This window comes from Spinacia oleracea, chromosome 2, assembly GCF_020520425.1.
Source record: "Spinacia oleracea cultivar Varoflay chromosome 2, BTI_SOV_V1, whole genome shotgun sequence".
Taxonomy (NCBI): domain Eukaryota; kingdom Viridiplantae; phylum Streptophyta; class Magnoliopsida; order Caryophyllales; family Amaranthaceae; genus Spinacia; species Spinacia oleracea.
The window spans coordinates 8806905-8827101 of NC_079488.1; the positions used below are offsets into that span (position 1 = coordinate 8806905).

The 20197-nt window shown below is 35.0% G+C and overlaps 3 protein-coding genes and 1 non-coding gene across 6 annotated transcripts; 3 read left to right on the forward strand and 1 right to left on the reverse strand.

Annotated features, from left to right (window-relative positions):
- Positions 1–1761: 1761 nt before the first annotated feature.
- LOC110775746 (protein GAMETE EXPRESSED 1) lies at positions 1762–3389 on the reverse strand. The gene is made up of 2 exons (XM_056835639.1): positions 3010–3389; positions 1762–2122 (listed from the first exon to the last, which is right to left on the reverse strand). Exons 1-2 carry the CDS (start codon positions 3387–3389, stop codon positions 1762–1764), a joined length of 741 nt encoding a protein of 246 aa, XP_056691617.1.
- A 6934-nt stretch (positions 3390–10323) lies between these two features.
- LOC130467744 (uncharacterized) lies at positions 10324–14421 on the forward strand. 3 transcript variants are annotated; one of them, XM_056836467.1, is made up of 7 exons: positions 10324–11076; positions 11265–11362; positions 12198–12305; positions 12423–12520; positions 12707–12770; positions 13114–13204; positions 14041–14421. In XM_056836467.1, exons 3-7 carry the CDS (start codon positions 12270–12272, stop codon positions 14091–14093), a joined length of 342 nt encoding a protein of 113 aa, XP_056692445.1. In that variant the 5' UTR covers positions 10324–11076; positions 11265–11362; positions 12198–12269; the 3' UTR covers positions 14094–14421. The 3 variants fall into 3 exon arrangements, with proteins under 3 accessions (XP_056692445.1, XP_056692446.1, XP_056692444.1); XM_056836468.1 differs by having other exon boundaries at positions 10333–11076; positions 12434–12520; positions 13108–13204; XM_056836466.1 differs by having other exon boundaries at positions 10387–11076; positions 13108–13204.
- LOC130468400 (small nucleolar RNA snoR113) lies at positions 12929–13021 on the forward strand. The gene has a single exon (XR_008928789.1). It is a non-coding gene; the product is annotated as a small nucleolar RNA snoR113 (small nucleolar RNA).
- Positions 14422–14809: 388 nt separating the features above from the next.
- LOC130467742 (uncharacterized) lies at positions 14810–20124 on the forward strand. The gene is made up of 5 exons (XM_056836462.1): positions 14810–15299; positions 15823–17986; positions 18074–18217; positions 18627–19493; positions 19597–20124. The coding sequence occupies exons 1-5, from the start codon at positions 15220–15222 to the stop codon at positions 19867–19869; spliced, it is 3528 nt and encodes a 1175-aa protein (XP_056692440.1). The 5' UTR covers positions 14810–15219; the 3' UTR covers positions 19870–20124.
- The last annotated feature ends 73 nt before the right edge of the window (positions 20125–20197 follow it).

Below are 20197 nucleotides of genomic sequence, written 5' to 3' on the forward strand. Positions count from 1 at the left end.
ATTTTTTTTTTAATGCAGAATATACTTTTTTCCATAATGTTGTCAGGTGTTTGCTAAATAAGAAAAACTAGGTAGGTATTGGCGCGGATATGGGGTGGGGATGGATGCCCAGACGGCTGATGGGCGGGGATGGATTTTAGTTTGTACCCTTGGGGCGGGGAGGGGAATGAATTTTGTACTCGCAATGAGTGATGGGGCTGGTATGGAGGGACGTACATCCGCCAGACCGCCACTCCCCATTTGCATCATTCTCCCCAAATTGGGTTGATAAAAACCAACCTAATGTCCTAGTAACCTGTTTGCCTCGTCTAGTGGTGAACTTGCGTTTCCATTAACAATCTTGTCCACATTTTATGACCCCAGCAGCTCACATTATAAAACATAGCTCTCCATTACCATTTTTCGTCAACTCTGGCACTTGAATTAGTCATGTTTAAGATGCATGACTGATTGACTGTAGACGACTCAAAAGTCAAAACCCATGGTAAAACCTTGGTATGTGTAAGATGCACTGCACAATTTGTCCCTAAAATCAGCAAACCCTTTAGACTTGTTAGTTCAAACCTAAATTTCAAATGGGAGAACTCTGAGGTGAGTCTGAGGTAAGTCTGAGGATAATGGGTAAAATAGGAATAATCTTGTTTAAGTCCGAATAATGAAAAAGTAAGTGAATAACGACGTAACATAGTATGGAGTTTGAAGATGAATTTGAGGGATAAACTCGCCCTAAAAACTTAATCTAACTACCAACATTTGACCACCAATAGGGCGGTAGGGCTATAGAGCCTAGGTCCGTAAAATCCCCCCCACTATACACCCAACCCACCAACTTCTTCTACTTCTTATGTGAGACTGTGAGTTAGTTGGTGCCAATATATAATAGCTAAGCTAGGTAATCACCGAACTAACTACATTCATTTTTGTTTTTAATTACTAGTATAGGAAACCCTAGTACTCCTAACTTCTACCACAACATACAACTATTTAAACATTGGACATCGGGCAAATTATAATATTCGATCTAGTCAGATTAAGTAGTGTTCAATTATCAAGACGTTTGTTACTTACAATATACGCAACAGCGTAATGTGTGTTCAATTGGAAAAACTTACTCTTTACGGCCGTAGTATTCGTTATTTATTACTCCCTCCGAATCTAAATGGTTTTCCCATTTAAAATCTTGACAATATTCATAATGAAAGAGAATCTTATGAATTACGTTCAATATATAAGAAAAAACATAGTTATGTGGGGTTTTGTTTGATTCGTCTCAATGAGTACTTTGACAATATGAAAATTTTATAATTTTTAATAACGTAACTAGAGATATTAACGATGTGAAATGTGCATGTGTGCCAAAGGGAAATGGGAAAAACATTTAGATTCTGAGGGAGTATATAAATATTTCTAAGTAAATCCTCTACTCAATCCATTTATCAATAGAATTGTTGAGTTTAATCACATTGCATCAATCATCTCATGTCTTCAATGCGTGGGACAAAAGATCTGGACTTAACTAGTTTTTGAACGAATTATAGCAAGGTTCTATCTCTTTGAACTAATTTTTTTTTTTGGTTAAAAGACTAAAATCAAATGTAGTCGATTATTATTAAAAGGATGAAATATCCATCATAAATTCAGAGTCCTTTATGCCAATACAATAATCAGTGAAAATCAATGAGGAAAACACCAGCCATATCAGCAATATCATCAGTTTTTCCTTGAAGGTTTTGCAACTTTGAAGACAATGCATCTCCAATTTCAACAACCTAGCTTCTTCCCAACTTCAGTTGTCTTCTTCTGCAAAACCTCGATTTCTTGTGTCAGATAACTGTAAAATTCTTCTACTATTGCAATACTTTCCTCCATCTTCTCCTTCATCTTCTCCTTCGTCTTCTCCTTCATCAAACTTTGTCTTTTTAATAACTCTACGTAAGAAAAGGCAATGGCACTTGCTTGCTCGTTAAGCTTTTCCGTGTGCTTCATGATAATGCCTAACATGTTCATCAGAGTTGCTCCTATTTTTTGTGTTACTTCATCAATCGATGTTATTGATTCTTGTGTTTGATTCAAGATATGGACAAGAGTATCTGTTTTTTCTTTCATGGTTTCTAGTTTTTTTCTGTTGATAATGCTGAATCTTTCAAGTCTTTCACCAGCCTCTCAACTTGAAGGTTAAAACCCTTGGGCCTGGCCGAAAAAACAGGGGAAAAAACACCAATCTCCTCGTTAGATTTCACACTTACATAAAAGGTTTTTTTTTTTTTTATAGGTTCCGATAAATAGAATTAGTTTAAATTAGAGCCTAATAAGTATAGAAGAATTGAACTGCGAATTTTTAGGTGAAAAGAACAAACGCCTAACTAGCTAAAAGTTGAATATAACAACAATGGCATTGGAAGAAAATGGCTTTGTTCTCTCCACCTTATACCTATCTATTAACAAATACTGAGTAGACACTATGGTCTATGAATGACAATGTATTTTCTGGTGCAAAAATTTCCCAACAAAAATTTCCCACCAAAACCTCTTTATTTTTTTTCCTTTTTCTAAAAAGTATCTACTTTATTTACTTTTTATTTACTCTCTTTTTGTATTAAGAGATTATGCATGGAAAGAAAAAAAAAAGGATTATGGAATACAACAGTATTAGACGATTTTGGTAGTATTTTAGTTGAATCGTCATATCATAATAGAAAATATATTAACTCAATATTCCAGATTTATTAATTATGCTGGGACCTAATCTAGTGGGCTAATTAAGTCAAACCAGTTCAAAGAAGACCATAAAAAGAAAAGAAAAAAGAAAAAAAAAACATTCAGAACATACCAAAAACAATTAGACTAGACTAGAAGTACTCCCTCCGTTTCTTCCTTATAAGAGTAGAAACATTATAAATAACCGTAATTTTTCTAGTTTAAGAATCTCAATGCACATTAATTAGTCGTTAATAAACATGTAAAAGGCCAACGTAAAGAACAAAAAGAAACGGAAGGAGTATAACTTACCGTAACTGATGGCAAATTGAGTGAGTCTCGAGGTAAAATTCCAAGTAAATCTTACGATCATTAATATTCAACTTTTGAAGACAATCAACCATCTTACTTTCAACCTTACAATGAAGAAAAGGATTCCTCCCTGAATCTGTTTGGAAACAATCACTCAAATACCAAGCAAACCTGCTTCTCTTTTCATCTGCACCCAAAATATCTGAACACGAAGAATTCAGATTCTTATACGCGTTAAACCAACAAGGATTCTTATAAGAAAATGCATCTTCATGTCCAACAACCTTGTTAGTAACTTCAGTTGTAATCTTCTTCAAAACTTGGATTTCTTGTTTCAGATGACTGTAAGATTCTTCAATTCTTGCAATACTTTCCTCCATTTTCGAAAGTGAATGGACTTTTGTCGAAAGTGTAAGAAACATTAACAGGAAAAAATATACGCCATTATTATTAGGGTTTCCCATCTCTATAACATAATTGCGGGACAAAAAAAAGAAAAACAAAATTAATTGTAGGGTTGTGTACTTGTTGTGTTAATACAATAGATAGAAAATAAATCTGTAACAGTTATATATACAGTACAATATCACAACTCTAACACGTACGACTAAAATTATGGAAAACTACTAAAATTATGGAAAAGTAAAATTATGGAAAACGACTACAATTATGGAAAAGTAAAATTATGGGAAATCGCTAAAATTCCTAAAATATATCTAACACAAATACTCCTAGTTACCTTATGAATTCTATATAAAATATATGAACACGTATTGTGTTTAGAATTCAAGTTAATGTAGAAATTAGTGGAAACGTGAGGAAAAGTAAAATTATGGAAATTTACATTAAAGTAAATATGAATAATTAAGCGAAAATCTCTAAAATGTAATTTGTTTGGCTAATAGTTATGGAAACTATGGAAAATAGAATACTAGTATATCTTTTCACTTGTTTAACCGGCAAAATATTACTAGTTAATTTCCACATATTTCCATCAGCGCGTCTCCTGTGAGACCAGTCACACCATCAACTTGATGGTGTGACGAGCGCGAAACCAATAGCGTACCTCCCCTAAAACTATATAAAAAAAAAGTAACAGATCTAAACTATAGAAGTAACATACCTAAACTAAAAAAGTACCTCCTCTAAAATTATATATATAAAAAAGTAACACGTCTAAAACTATAGAAGTAACATACCTAAACTAAAAATGTACATCCCCTAAAACTATTCCGTATAAAAAAAAAGTAACATGTCTAAACTATAGAAGTAACATACCTAAACTAAAAACTGGAACACTCAAAAACTATCGGCTACTCTCCCAAGTTCTATCATAAGTATAATCTTAGGAATCCCAGTTCCCATTACCGATATTGCAGACAGCCCTATCTGGGGATGTACAACCTCAGGAGAATTCTCAGTTAAATCAGCAACGTGGCTAGCACATGATCTTCCTCCTTCTGATGGTAAGTGGAAATACAATTGGATTTGGAAACTTAATATCGCTCCTAAGCTCAAGATTTTTCTATGGCAAATATGTCACAAAAGTATTCCTACTAAGGAAATCCTCTTTAATAGGAAAATTATGCCAAGCAATTGTTGCCCAAGATGCTCTTTGTCTAGTGAGTCCATTAACCACTTGTTCCTCACTTGTGAGCACTCTAGAAATGTTTGGGCTCACAGCCTTACAAAAAAATGGTTGAATTGCACTTTTCCTATGTCTGACTTCTTTAGTTCCTTGGATTACCTTAGACGTCATCATATTGTGCTTCATAAATTCATTTATCTATGTTGGACAATTTGGAAGGAAAGAAATGATCTGGTTTTTTCAAACACTAATGTTTCACCCTGTCGTTGCTATTTTAAGGCTTCCAATGCTTTCAAAGAAGGAAAATTTGTAATTATTAATCCAACCTTTGCCCGATTTTCTTTAATTAAGCCTACCTATGCGATATTTCTAAATAATCCAACCTTTATGACCCAACTACTATTATTAAGCCTAACAAGTTACTAACCTGCTATAGGCGGTATTTACCTTTACGTGGCATATAACAATTATAATTTTTTTTCCCCTTATTTTCTTTAATTGCTATTTAAATATTCGTTCCTCTCTCCTCTGCGATTTTCTGCTTCATCTCTGCACTCCTCTCCATTATTTCTCTTCTACCTCTTCTCCACCATTGTCGATCCCTCATACGGTCATACCTCTCCATTCGAAGTTCATAAAAAATAATCAGCAATTGCTATGACTGGGGTAAAGCAATTGCCTGTTGGATCTGGATCTTTTTCAAATTCAAGGTTTTTTTTTCTTTCTAAATTTTCAACAAGACCACAATAACCAACATCCCACAACATAAAAAAAACTATATTATTGCAACAGCTCGGGTTTTTACGAACTGACCATCAAGGAAGCCCAAAATTCAAAATTTACCAAAAAAGGAACAAAAACGCTAAGGTTCCTAAGTTCACCTTCAATTGTACGATTTTGGAGATGAAATTTGAATGCGCGTGGATGAAGTCACCTATTTCCACAAGAAAATCGCTGATGATGTCATGAACCAGTATAATTGTGGTTGAAGCAGCAGTAATGGAGGAGAGAGGAATTGAAACACGGTACAGAGAAGAGAAGAGAAGGATTAAGGGTTTTTTGAAAAAAAAATGAAATCCTTGTTTAGGTGGCAAGTGATGATGACGTGTCCAATATTTTAGGAGGGAAACCAACTTTAGGTTGTCAACGTTTTTAACGTTGACTTTGTAGCAGATAATTGGCCATCTAGGCTTAATAATAGTAGTTGGGTCATAAAGGTTGGATTATTTAGAAATATCGCATAGGTAAGCTTAATTAAAGAAAATCGGGCAAAAGTTGGATTAATAATTACAAATTTTCCTTGACTTTGTAGCAGGTAACCGGTCATCCAGGCTTAATAATAGTAGTTGGGTCATAAAAGTTGGATTATTTAGAAATATCGCATAGGTAAGCTTAATTAAAGAAAACCGGGCAAAAGTTGGATTAATAATTACAAATTTTCCTTCAAAGAATGGGAGTTCAGGCTCCTTTTAGATTCTCACCAACTTAAAGGTACCCCTTTCACTTCTTCTTCCCCCCCAAGCATCCCTACAACCACCTCCCCAACCATTTTGGTTAGGTGGTTCCCGCCCCCTATGGGCGCTTTCAAGCTCAATTTTGACGGATCGTGCAAATCTTCTTCAGCAGCAGCAGACATCATCATCAGAGATAGTAATGGTAATCCGGTCATTGCGAAAGCCTTTAACCTAGGAAAAACGCAAGTCTTTATGGCTGTAGCTTTGGCTCTTCACAAAGGTATCCAAGAGGCAGTCAGTCTAGGCATTCAGAACGTCCATATTGAAGGTGATAACCTTCTTGTCATCAACTCTCTGAAAGGAGTATGGAAAGTCCCATGGAAGCTTCAAAATATCATTCAAGATATCAAGACCCTCCTCCAGCAGTGTAGGAACGTGCGTATACAACATGTTTTTAGGGAGGCAAACAGAGCAGCGGATTGGATTGCTAATGTAGGACATCTCATTACTGAGCCCATGTGTATTAACCCTAGTTCTAGCCCGTCTTTACAAGAAATTGTAAACAGTGATAACTTAGGTGTTACCCTCGTGCGGAGGGGCTCCTAGGTTTTTCTCCTTACCTGTTTATAAAAAAAAAAAAAAAAAAACATACCTAAACTAAAAAAGTACCTCATCTAAAATTATAAAATAAAATAACATGTCTAAACTATTGAAATAACATACCTAAACTAAAAAAAATACCTCCTCTGAAATTATTAAAAAAAAAAAGTAACAAGTCTAAACTATAGAAGTAACATACCTAAACTAAGAAGGTATCTCCCCGAAAACTACTCTGTTAAAAAAAGTAACATGTATAAACTATAGAAGTAACATACCTAAACTAAAAAAGTACTTTCTCTAAAATTATACATAAAAAAAAGTAACATGTCTAAACTATAGAAATAACATACCTAAACTAAGAAGGTATCTCCCCTAAAACTACTCCGTATAAAAAAAGTAACATGTATAAACTATAGAAGTAACATACCTAAACTAAAAAAAGTACCTCCTCTAAAATTATAAAAAAAAAGTACTCCGTAACATGTCTAAACTATAGAAATAACATACCTAAATTCGCAAGTGTGAACTGGTCTCACCATCAGTTGATGGTGAGTACAGTCTCATATAAGAATTTGGGTATTTCCATACATTTCGTTTTTTTTTATTTTTCTATTTAAATTACCAAACAAGCTAAAATAAGGATTTTCCGATTTACACAATTCTACACTTTTCTTCATTTGAGCTCCCAAACACACTTAAAGCAATTCCTCATAAATTTCATTTATGGATTAAGATCACTAACCACGGTGTAGCAAATTAAGAAATTAATCCTACATTTGCGAAATAAGTACTCCCTTTGTTTTTAAATATTAGTCCTGTTTTGACTTTTTAACTCATTTCAACTCAATATTTAAACGTAAATATCTCCAAAAACGTATGTTAGAAACATATAAAAATTTGATATTGTTAAACTACACATTAAGACGAACAAAATAAGATCTCACATGAATATATTTTGAAGTACATACTGGAAAGAAATTTGGAGATTATCTTTAATTGTAAATAGTGTCAAGATTCCAAAAAGGACTAATATTCAAGAATAGAGGGAGTATCATGATCTCGATTTAATTATGCACAAAATACAATAATACAAAAACTTGTATTGGATCAAATAGTAACACTTTTTAATCAAATAATTATTCAATGTAATCAAATAGTTATATTCTACCGATATTAGTTACTAATCAAATAGTTATACGAGTACTTTTAAATCAGATAATTATCTTTTTAATGTTGACATCATCGGTCTTATGCATATTATGATCTTAAAGGAAAAATACTTATATAGGACCAAATAGTTATTCAATGCACGTGATCAAATAGTTATACTCCCTCCGTCCCGGAATACTCGACCCGGTTTGACCGGCACAGAGTTTAAGGGACTTGAATTGACTTATTTAATTTAATAGGTAGTAATTGATAGTGGGGTATTATTTTAATGTAGTTAGTGGGAGGTGGGTTAAGAGGTGGGGTTGGGGAGAGTAGGGGTTGAATTTTTAATTATTTTTTGTATGGAGTAGGGGGTAGGTGGGTTAATAGGGGTGGAGTGAGAAATAATATAATATTGTTAGAATATTTCCATTTTTAGAAACAGGTCAAGTATTAAGGGACGACCCGATAAGGAAAACAGGTCAAGTATTCCGGGACGGAGGGAGTATTCTACTAATGTTAATTATTCTCTCTAATCAAGTTATATTTTTTTAATCAAATAGTTATAATTTCTAGTCACATGGTTATCTTTTTTTAATACTGACATCAAAGATTTCACGCATATAACGATGTCATAAAAGAAATACTCATTAAATAAATAGTGTACTCGGTATTAGGTGTTCTTAACAAACGTTACAACATATGCATTTTCATTTATATTTAACAGGTTATGATTCTTTATCTTAAACTCAGGCCCGGTGCGTTGCTAACCACCTCCTCCCCTTCTCTGACTGGTCATTGAATTATTGTGCATGTTGTTATAGACTGATGTAGTGAATTTTGGGTTTTTATTTTATTTTCTTATCGCAATCTTTTTTTTTTATTATTATTAATTTTTTATTTTTTATGATTATTTGTTCAATATTAGTTCATTGGTTGTCATACATATCAAGATATTCTATTATTTCGATATTACTTATTTCAATTTTATATTAAGTGTTGAATTATATCGAAATAATTTTGAAAAAGTTTTTGATCTATCAGATGAAGTTGTATCAATAATCAATGTACTTGATAGTATAAAGAGATAAATTGTAATTATAATTGGATTTTTTTATTGTTAAATTATTAATAAGGCCTCGTTTTAATAATTAGCACAGGGCCTCCAAAATCTTTGAGACGGCCCTGCTTAAACTTTGCTGTTGATACAGATTAAAAATAAAAAGAGTGCGAAAATATGTGATCTTGTGAATGAATCATACTATGTATGCAATACCAATAAAACATGAATTAGTATATATATACCAAAAAAATGTACTCCCTCCGTTCTTAAATATTGTCATATTTTGACTTTTTAACTCGTTTTAACTCAATATTTAAATGTAAATATCTCCAAATACGTATGTTAGAAAAAATATAAAAATTCGATATTGTTAAATTACACATTAAGACAAACAAAATTAGATGTCACATGAATATGTTTTGAAGTACGCATTAGAAAGAAATTAGAAGATTCTCTTCAATTGTGAATAGTGTCAAGATTTCAAAATGGACTAATAATTGAGAACAGGAGGAGTAATATAATATCAATGATGTATTAGCATAGTATTATTATTTTATTTTATGTGCGCGAATGAGCCACATAGGCAAATAAATTACAAATGGGGCGGGAAAATTCGACCTTTGAGTTATTATATACAATTGGAATTTAGCACTAATGGTATATACAACTCATTAATACAGGAAAACTGATAATCAGGGCCAGTATACTCAGTTGCGGAGCCACAGGGGTTGAAGGGGTGCTTGACCCCACTTGATGTCATTTTATTTATAGTTAAATTTTCAATTTTTTTTTTAAATATATAATTTTAGTGAAAATTTTATCAATTTTTAAATAGTGACCCCGCTATTTCGAATTTCTGGATCTGCTACTATTGTACTTTAATAATAGCAGTGTCATTAGTTGAGTTAGCTTGTGGGCTCTAAATGAGCTGTAGTCTAGAAATAGATACTACCACTGTAATACATTACATTTGTGATCTAGGCCCATGAGGCCATGAGTGCACCTGCTTTCATTAAATAGATGTGTCCAAGTGTTAATTGCCAAAAACATTAATTTCAGTTGTTTTTATATTGAGTGAGTTTTTTCGTTCTTTGCATATTATGACCTTGTTGTGTTTGTGTTTAGGCGTAGCTTGTTAGTGGCAGATGATTTGATGGGTTACAATTCATATACTCCACACACTTCACTAGTAGACTGGACCGGTAACATAACCTGAATCGGACCAAATGGAGTTGACAAAAACTAACCTATATAGTAATCGGTTTGCCTGTGATGGTCAGAGTGCTTTGACATCAGATTGTGTGGCGCAACCTTATGCGGAAAGTGTCTCGAGGCTTGAGGGGCACAAGCGGGTGCTTGACTCAGGAAGCCACTCTTGCTTATTGGTCACAAGAGCAAGGGTCGATCAGGACGTTTGTGTGTGCACAACAGGAACAAGCGGGACTGACAACGGGAATATGTTTGTTTTGTGAAAACTTTGTTGAGTCTAGAAAAGATTAAAAATAAGCGACAATACAATATCTATAAAGACTTACACCAACGTAAATAATTTTAGCAATTGCAACTTCTAACGAGATACTAGTGGTGAACTCGCGTTTTCATTTACAAACTTTTCCATATTTTATGACCCCGACAGCTCAGGCTATACTCCGTAAGTTTAGTAAAGTCTGGCACTTCGTATTGAATTATGTTTAAGATGCATGACTGAAGATGTGACTCAAAACCAGGGTAAAACATTGGTATGTGACTATGTGTAAGAAACTTTAATCCGTATCTAACTACAAACATCGGGCAATTGAGGTTTTTCATGAGGTTAGTTTCATAATTTTGAGGTTTGTGTACAAACTTTATTATTGCTAGCCTAAGTTTTTTCAAAAGAGGTTATTAAAAACAAATCTCATTGTATCTAATAAAGTTAAAAAATTATTTTTTAATTTTTATGTGAGTTGAATCTCTATTATATAAGCCAAGAGCCGAGGGCTTTTTCGTAACTTAACTTTTCGTGTCCCCAGCCAAAATTACCAAAACACCCTTGAAGTCGTTGATGCTGCTCGCTGACCCCCTATCTCTTGCACTCTTTTCTCTCTCCTCGCATTTCAGAGGCGATTTGTGTCCTCTCTCCCCTCTCGCACGTTTCTCTCTCCTCGCGTCTCCATTGTCGTCGTTTTAGGGTTACATTTCCTCGCCGAATCGCGTCCCAAATCAGCATTCAGGTAGTTTTTTTGCGATTTTTTTTCATCTCTCTGTCTTTAGCTGAATTGGTTTTCAAGGTTTTGTATTTTCCAATAATCGGAACCCACCGTTCACCAAAGTTGTCCGATAATTGGGTGTTTTTGTTGGTTCTTTTTGGTAATTTGTTTGATTTTGATGGAGTTTGTTGTATTGAATGGAGAAATTTCAGAAATTTGGGTTGATTTGGATCATGATGGTCGATTGGTGGTGCCGAAGCCCGTCACTTTTTTTCAAGGATCTGGCTTGAATAAACAAGTTCTTGCCCAGGTTTTGCTCCTTTTCACTACTACCTTTTTAAGGTTTAATATTGTATGTTTGATAAGATGTAATTTCCAGGGCATTTATGTGAATTGGGATTGTTTGTTCATAAAGTGATGCTGAATTTTCGTTGTTTTACTAAGGATTCCAAGTTATTATTCAAAACTTGGATCTTAGTTGTTTTTAGAATTTGATTAAAATGTGTAAGATTGTGATTGTGTTCTGATTGGCAGGTAATTATTAAATTCTTTTTTTGTTGATCTGATTTCGAAATTTTCATATAATACTTCAATTGATTGATTTCAATTGATTTTGGATTAAATTACATTAATTAGCTAGACATAAATTCAATCTCAATTTTGTAACTTAAATTTGATTTGGAGTTAACCTTTCTGTCTATTTCCTCCAACTTTAAGATTTTTCGGTTTAAATTTGATTGATTAGTCCAAAGTACACCTAATATTTGTAGTTTGATTGATTTGGTTATGTGTCGATAGCTTGATTGAGTTTGTAGTTCACATTTGTGATGTTTTGGTGATTGGGGTATTAATTTTATGCATCTGAAATAATTGTAGAATGCTAAATTTGATTTTTCTGTCTTGGGTAACCTGTCTCACGACTCTGGTGGTTGTCAAGCTCTTAGTAGTAGGTTGGGAGAAGACGGCTTCATATTGAAGTGGTGTAGGATAATGAGAAGTTAGTTCAAGACTTTCATGTGTAATTGTTTCTGCTTGATTATTTTGAATTAGGAGTGAGTTATCGTCTTACTTTTGTTGTCTGATCTGGCTGAGTGGATGAAATTTATTATCACAATTAATTAATATCATTATATTGTTTTGTTTAGGTACCCATTATGGTGCCAATCTGCGTAAGCAGATTAAGAAGATGGAGGTGAGTCAACACAACAAGTACTTTTATGCGTGGAAATGCTTCTTCTGCTCTATGTTCTGAGGTATTAGGAGTACTTAGTTTGATTCAAATTCATCCCTTTCAAATATTTCCTTCACATTGTAGTTTAATGTTTATGACAATGTCACTTAATAGAGATATCTTTTGGTCTAATTGTCAGTATTTCAACAGCAAACCCTATGCGTGCGATCCATCAACTTTTCCAATATATCCACCTAACAAAGAAATTGATGCAAAAGGTCGTGATGATGCTAGAAGGTAATGTTTTCTTCTTAATTTCACCCTTTGATAAGGAGTTAGACAGTACTCTTAAACATTCAACTATGATATATGCCTTTAAAGCTCCCTTTTTTGGGCCGTTTGTTTTTATTTTTCCCTTAATTTTTAGTTTGAGTTATAAATTTGAGGAATTATTTGATTTTAGTTGATCATTTTATTATGCAGTAATACTTCAGAGATGAACGATTTGAAAGCTGGGGCAGAGCTGCTTGATATTATTCTTTCAAAGGTTAATTCTTTTATGATAATCTTTATTTATTTCCTTTATTTTCTGTGTGATTATTTTTAAAATATTGATAATTATTAAAATATCAGGCTTTACTATGATTATTATTGAAATTGTATGGTCTGATTCAATGCAATTCAATGTTGTTATACCAAAAATGTTGGCTATGATGAATAAAAGGCCGGACTTACGGCTGCCCCCTTAATTGGGTTTGGTAGTGATGATTAAGTCTGAGTATATGTTTTCTATGCCAGATTTATTTTGGTTTTCGATGTCGATTTTTTATTTTGAATTCTTGGATTAATGATTAGGATTATTTAATAAACCCTTTCATGAATAGCTTCAGCATAATTTGAGAGAGGGGAAACATACTTGGGTTGCACCAATACGGATTTCCGGCTACTCTTGCTTTCCTCATTGTCTATTTGGGTTTTCAGGTATGTACGCCGACTTCTCTTTAATTACTAAAATTCAGTCACTTCATATTTGAATTTTTGAATTAATTTGTGATTTTTTCTGATTTTGTGTGTGATTATTTTCTGGATTTATGAGTTAATTTATGGTTATTTCTGAAATTTTTGAATTAACTTGTGATTTGAAATAAAGAGATACTTTAGACATTTATCAATTAGTGAGGAGAGACATATGCTAATACGTTGTATACCATTTGATTATTTGAAGAAAAGAAGACAGACAAACTATATGCAATGCATTTCCTTGAACAAAACAATAAAGCAACCCTGCTTATGTATAGGTAACATCCATTTTCTACCACGATTCACATCAATTAAAGTGAGATTAGTATTCAGCTTCCGTTTAACCAACAACGTGTTGTACTGTAATAGGAGTAACTCGATGCAATTAAGGTTTACAGTTAAGCTTTAACTTTAGGTCGCGATTCAGCATCTGATGTTGGGTATGACAATGAAATCAGTTCAGACCAATAGTCCATGCTACCATCCTTTTCAGATACTGTATTACCAACATACTTCACCTTCTATGATTTATTAGGTGAATCACATAGCATTTCAGGTGACGAATAAGATAAATCTATGGGTGATTTTCGGGTCGCATCTCTAACACTATCCTTCACAAGCATATTCTCAGCCGTATAATTTCATAATTTGGTGTTGCTAATCATGCATGCATCTCTATCTCTTTGCTATATGATAATCCAGATTTCCTTCTGTTTATTGGATGAGAATGTATTAGCTAATCAACCTATGCAGAATTTCGTTGAGCTAATCTCATGCATGTTTACTCAAATTTCTAGCCACAAAGCTCTGTTGCTGCTGCTGCTGCTCACTCTGCTCTGCTGCTGCTTAATCTGCCCACTCTGCAAGAAAGCATGCAATTCTGGTTCAACCTGCATCAAGAACTTAGGAAGCATGCATTATGTTCTAGAGTAAATTATTTGCATATTCAATTATTTGTTAATCATGCTGTCATTTGGTTGATTGCAAGCTTTGCTCTGAAAAAAGTTGTAGAGTGTTTTTCGAAGAGTTTGAAGTTCATAAATAGGGTTAATGATGAAATTTTGGAATTTATATTTTGGTACTAAGATTTAGATTCTTTGTCATGTAAACGTATGATTACTCTGTTTCACTATTTAGATGTATAACCTTAATTTTTTAAAATACGAACTTTGTGAACATTTTTTTTTTTATTCTAATGTTTATATTTAGTGGATGTAATACAATTTTAAAGTTTTTATATAAATTCGCACGCATCGCGTGCATAAAATACTAGTGATATATGGATGAGCCCTTGGATAAATTTTTAAATAAGCTTGTCTATTGTTAGCACAAGATTTGTTGAAAATGGGATTTGTAAAATAATGATTTGGCATAAATAAACCTTGATGAGGTTTGCACTATTGCTATTGCCTCAAGAGTCTGTATAATGCCCACCCACCCACAGAGCACAGGGCCCCCCAAAAAATAAAGGCCCAAAGGGCCCCAAATTTGGTGTAGAAGAGTCTGCCATCAGTAGTATACGTATAACATCAATACCTGAAAACATAATATCATTAAATCTAGGAAATTTTGTGCAACACTACCTTTAAGTTTGGACGTTTTGTGAATTACTACCTTATAAAAAAGTTTTTTAATTTTGCTACCTTATAAGTTTGTTTAGTTTGAGTAACACTACCTTGTAACAGTTTCTGTCAAATTCCTCCGTTTGTGGGCCCCACCTCCAACGTTTCCCTCCATTTTCATAATTGAAATTACTCCTATGTCCCCCCATTTGCTTTCCCACCAACTTCTATCTTCTCCTTTCTCTTTCCTCTGTCATTTTTCTTTTCCTCTGCTTCACATTTATTCTTCTCTCCTTCAATCTCAACCACAAACCCTAAAGCCATAATTGATGATGCTACACTTCTGAATCTTCTTCAAGTCAAGAGATTCTTCTCTTTATTACGCGCAGTGGTCCAAAAGGAGATCTTGGAAAGATGAAAACGACAGGAAGTGGTCCAAAGGATAAGGGAAAGGGGATAATGCCAACGAACCGACAAGGTGGATCCCAAATCAGGTATTAAACAGTTAAAACAATGCGATTTTAGTAGCTTAATGTGATATTATTGGTTAATTAGTTGTTTAATTAGGAATCCCTAATTTTTTAATTGCACTGTGAAATTTTGAATCAAGAACCCTAATTTTTTATTGTCATTGAAATCCACGAATTCATTGTTTAATGTTGTTGGAAACCTTAATATGATTGTTTAAATGATTGTTTAATGTGAATAATGATTAATTGATTGTTTAATTGAAAAACCCCTAATTTTTTAATGTCTAGGGTTTCTGGATTGGGTTTCTGGATTAGTGTTGTGAAATAATTGTTTATTATTGGAAAAATTAGATTAGTATAACTGATTAGTTTATTAGTTTACAGTGATTACATGTGGTTACTTTTTTGTTCGTGTTGTGTAACCAAGTCGAACACTTGGACACGTACCCGAGTCGGGACTTGGACATGTACTCGATTTGGGATTTTTTAAATTTTTTGTAATCACTGTTGATTTGCAGTTAATTTTTTTTGGTAATTAAAATTGTAGGAATGAGCAGTTGGGTTACATTGATCTTGCAATATGGATGGGGGGAAAGTTTGTTTTCAATAAGGGGGAAACTGATTATGTTGGTGGGAAGTTGTATACTAGATTGACAGTGTGGTTGCATGAGTTAACTGTTTTTAGTTTGAGGGAGCTTGTAATGAAAGGGATGAGTGGAACTATAGGGAGGATTATTGAGAATTTCAGTGTATGGTTTAGGCTACATGGGATGAATTTGACTAAGGGTAGGAAGATTATACACACTCATGATGATATAGGGAGGTTATTGGAGACAAAAGATGGGTCTAACAGGGTGATTTTGTACATTATTGAGGAATCCAAACCAGCTTTTATTGGCCCATCTGTTACCTACCAAACTGCCAACTTTAAACCACCAAGACCACTGAAACAAGCTACACAAAGCAATCCTTCTGGGCCACAAAGAACACTGACCCAGCCCATTACAACCAAACCTGCTGGCCCATCAACAGTGACCCTAAAACAAGTGAAAATGGAACCACTTCAGTCAAAGTTTTCCCTAGTTAGGAGAAGCCCAAGGCTTGGTTTTGATCCTGATGTGATTTACATGGGAAAGGGTACAGGGCCAAGTGAGAATCCATCCACTGTAAAAGAACCCAACAAAACCCAATTAAAAAAGCCAATTGCTTCAGCCACTGTCAAAGCAAGTGTTCCTAAACCTATTCCCTCAAATATATCTTCAGTTGATCCTCACACTCCAAGTACAGAACCAACAGAAATCCCTCCTCATACCACCACCACTCCCACAAAACCTTCAAAAACACCTCTGCCTGCAAACCCACCTCTTCTTAGTCCAGATTTGAAGACCTCTACCCCTAGGAGAAAGAGTGTAGCACAGAAGGGGAAAAAGGTCAAAGGAAAAGCAGGAAAAGTAGGGAAGAAAAAGGGGAAAGGAAAGAAAAAGGATCCTGGGGACTGTTTATTTGAAAATGATGAGTTTGGTGATTGGTCTGAAAGTGATTCAGACTTTTCAGATTTAGATGTGGAGTTTGAACCAGGGGAAGAGGACAGAAAACAACTAGAGGAGGATGAGTTGTTCTGTGAGCCATTGTCTACTGTGTTGAGGGGAAATAAGAGGGTAGATAAGGTTGCAGCACCTGAGGTGGAAGAACAAGTGGATCTAGCACCTGAGGTGGAAGAACAAGTGGATCTAGAACATGAGGTGGATTATGATTCAGAGGAGCTTAGAAGTCTTTGTGGTTCAGATGATGAAGTAGATCCATACCCTACCTTTAATCCAGAGTCAGACTTCAAGAAAAAGATTGTGCTCAGTTTGGGTTTAAAGTTCCCGAGTGTTCATGCTGTTAGGAAAGCGATAAGGTATCATTCGATCGAGAACCACTACGATTACTACCTTCTTCATAATGGAAGGAAGAGGGTGAGTGTGTATTGTAGGTATAGATGTAGTTGTCCATGGGATAAAAAGCATGCAAAGCTTGTAAAGTGTGTGTGTGATGATCCACATAAGTGTAGGTTTAAGATTCATGTGAAGAAACTAAGGATGGAAGAAACGTTTCAGATCAAGTCTTTAAGGTTAAAGCATACTTGTGGTGTGGTTCATTCAAGTTCTAAAATCACATCGGAGTGGTTAGCTGAGAAGTATTTGGAGGAGTGGAGGTCAGAACCATATTGGAGGCTTGTTAAGGTTAGGGAAAGGGTTTACAAGGAAACGGGGCTACATATTGGATACTACAAGTCATGGTTTGCTAGGGCTAGAGCCAAATTGATTCTGTATGGGGATGCTGCAGATGAGTATGCTGCTGTGTATGACTATGGGTATGCAATTCTTCAATACAATCCTGGTTCTTCAGCCTATGTACAATGCCAGATTAGAGACAACCCCACTCCGTTCTTTCAAAGATTGTACGTCTGTTTTGAGGCTCTCAAAGTGGGTTTTAAGAATGGATGTAGGCCCCTGATTGGAGTAGATGGTTGTCACCTTAAAGGGGCTCATCCAGGAATGATCTTAGTGGCTGTGAGCAAAGATGGAAATAACAATATTTTTCCCGTAGCTTGGGCAGTGGTGGAAGTTGAGAATGCTGACAGTTGGACATGGTTTCTTGATTTGCTGATGAAGGACATAGGACACCATGACGGAGAAGGATTGACTCTTATGTCTGATAGGCAAAAGGTAATATAGTTTTATTCTTTTGTTCAATGAGGTACAGTTTCTGGATGGTTTACTAACCTTGTGTTTCTGTTTATTGTTTCAATTCAGGGACTATTGGATGCTATATCTGTTGTGAGTTCAAAAGCCGAGGTCAGATTTTGTGCTAGACACATATGGGCTAACTTCAAGAATAAATTCAGTGGCACAGCCTATAAGGACCTGTTTTGGGCAGCAGCAAGATCAACAACTAAGGTTTGCTATTCTTCAACTTGGTTGCATTTAGGCTTTCATGTTAGAAATGGACTCGTATTCTTAGATTTAGTTGCATTTAGGCTTTCATGTTAGAAATCGACTCGTATTCTTAGATTTATTTGCATTTAGGCTTTCATGTTAGAAATCTACTCGTATTCTTAGATTTGACGGCACTTGTGATTTTATTTTAGAAATCGACTCGTATTCTTAAATTTGGTTGCACTTGTGATTTTATTTTAAAAGCATGTGTGTTTAGGGTAGAAAAGTAAAGCATGCTTCTTGGACACGTTCCCGAATCGTGACTTGGACACGTACCCGAGTCGGGACTTAATCGCACTAAATGTATAAATGTATAGCATTTGTTATTGTTTGTTGATGTCATCCTTGTTTTTGTTTGTTACATGTATAGCATTGGCATGATTCTTACATGGCTGAAATCAAAGAGCTAAACGAGGATGCATATAACTACTTGAGTGACATACCTCCTGTTCATTGGTGTAGACATGCATTTGGATCGAATTCTAGGTCTAACATGTTGCTCAACAACCTTTGTGAGACATTTAATGCTGTGATAAGGGAAGCTAGGGATAAACCAATAATAACCTGCCTAGATTGGATTAGGAGGTACGTAATGAGAAGGAATGCTGAGAAGTGGGAGGGTATTCAAAAGTATGAGGGGAGGTTTATGCCATTTGTTGAGAAGGTTTTAGCTTGGGTTTATGAAGCATCTTTGAATTGTATAGTCTGTCCTTCTAGATTAGATGAGTGGGAGGTGGAAACTGCTTTTGATAGGCATGTGGTAGATTTGAAGGAGTTGACATGCACATGCTTTAGGTGGGAGTTAACGGGAATACCATGTCCACATGCTTATGCATGTATTGTGAAGAAGAGGTGGAGGCCTGAAGATTTTGTTCATGAGTGTTACTCAAAGGCCAAATACTTAGCAACTTACTCGCCTCATATCAAGCCAATGCCCGGGATGAAGCAGTGGAAGAAAACAGATTTGCCTCGACCTTTGCCTCCACTGTTAAGGAAAATGCCAGGAAGGCGTAAGTCACATAAGAGAAAGAAAGAAGCAGGTGAGGATGCTGAGGAGAGGTTTGTGAAGCGAGGGAAAAAGCCGAATAACTGCTCAAACTGTAAACAACCAGGCCACAACAAGAGAAAGTGCAATAATCCACCTGGTGTTATTCAGCCCAAGGAACCAGGGAGGGATCCCTCCAAGAACCCATGGGTTGTTGCTGACAGAAACAAGAGGGCTGCAAGAGTTTTAAGGGTGAGTTTTTGTCATGTATTTACATTGTTTCTGTTGTTTAGAGCTGAATCTGTTTCTGTGTTTCTATTGTCATTAACAATATGTGTTTCTGTTGTGTATGCAGAGGTATAATGCTGAATCAGTCACTCAACCACAGCAACAAAACTCAAGTGCAGCTACCATGCAACAGACATTTAATGCTCCACCTCAATCCAGTCAGACAGGGAGTTATCAACCTCCTCCACTCAGTCAGACCTCAAGTCAGCAACCAGGTCAGACAGCAAGTCAGCATCCAGGTCCATCCAGCCAAACATCAACTCATCAGCCTCAAACATCACTCCCTCCAAAACTCAGACCCAAATTGCAGACAACAAAGAAACCAGTGTGGCATATTTAAGTATTGTTGGTTGTAATTCCTTTGAACAAGTAGTTAAGGTTTCTAATTAGCAACAAGGTTACATTTTGGCAATGACAATTCTAATTAGGTGCAAGGTTTACATTGGAACACTGTGTAAAGATTCATTTGCCCCTTAATTATATTTGACGTTCGAGCTCGGCTCACGCGTGGCTCGTTTCAGTTAAGTGCAGGTTTAACAAGTTGTTGTTCTTGTTGTTCACTTGTTGAATTGTTGTTATGAATATATGATGTTCAGGTGTGGTTCATTTGAGAAAAATTTGTCCTCCATTTAAACTAAGTCAATGGACCAAAGTTGACTCCCGTTGAC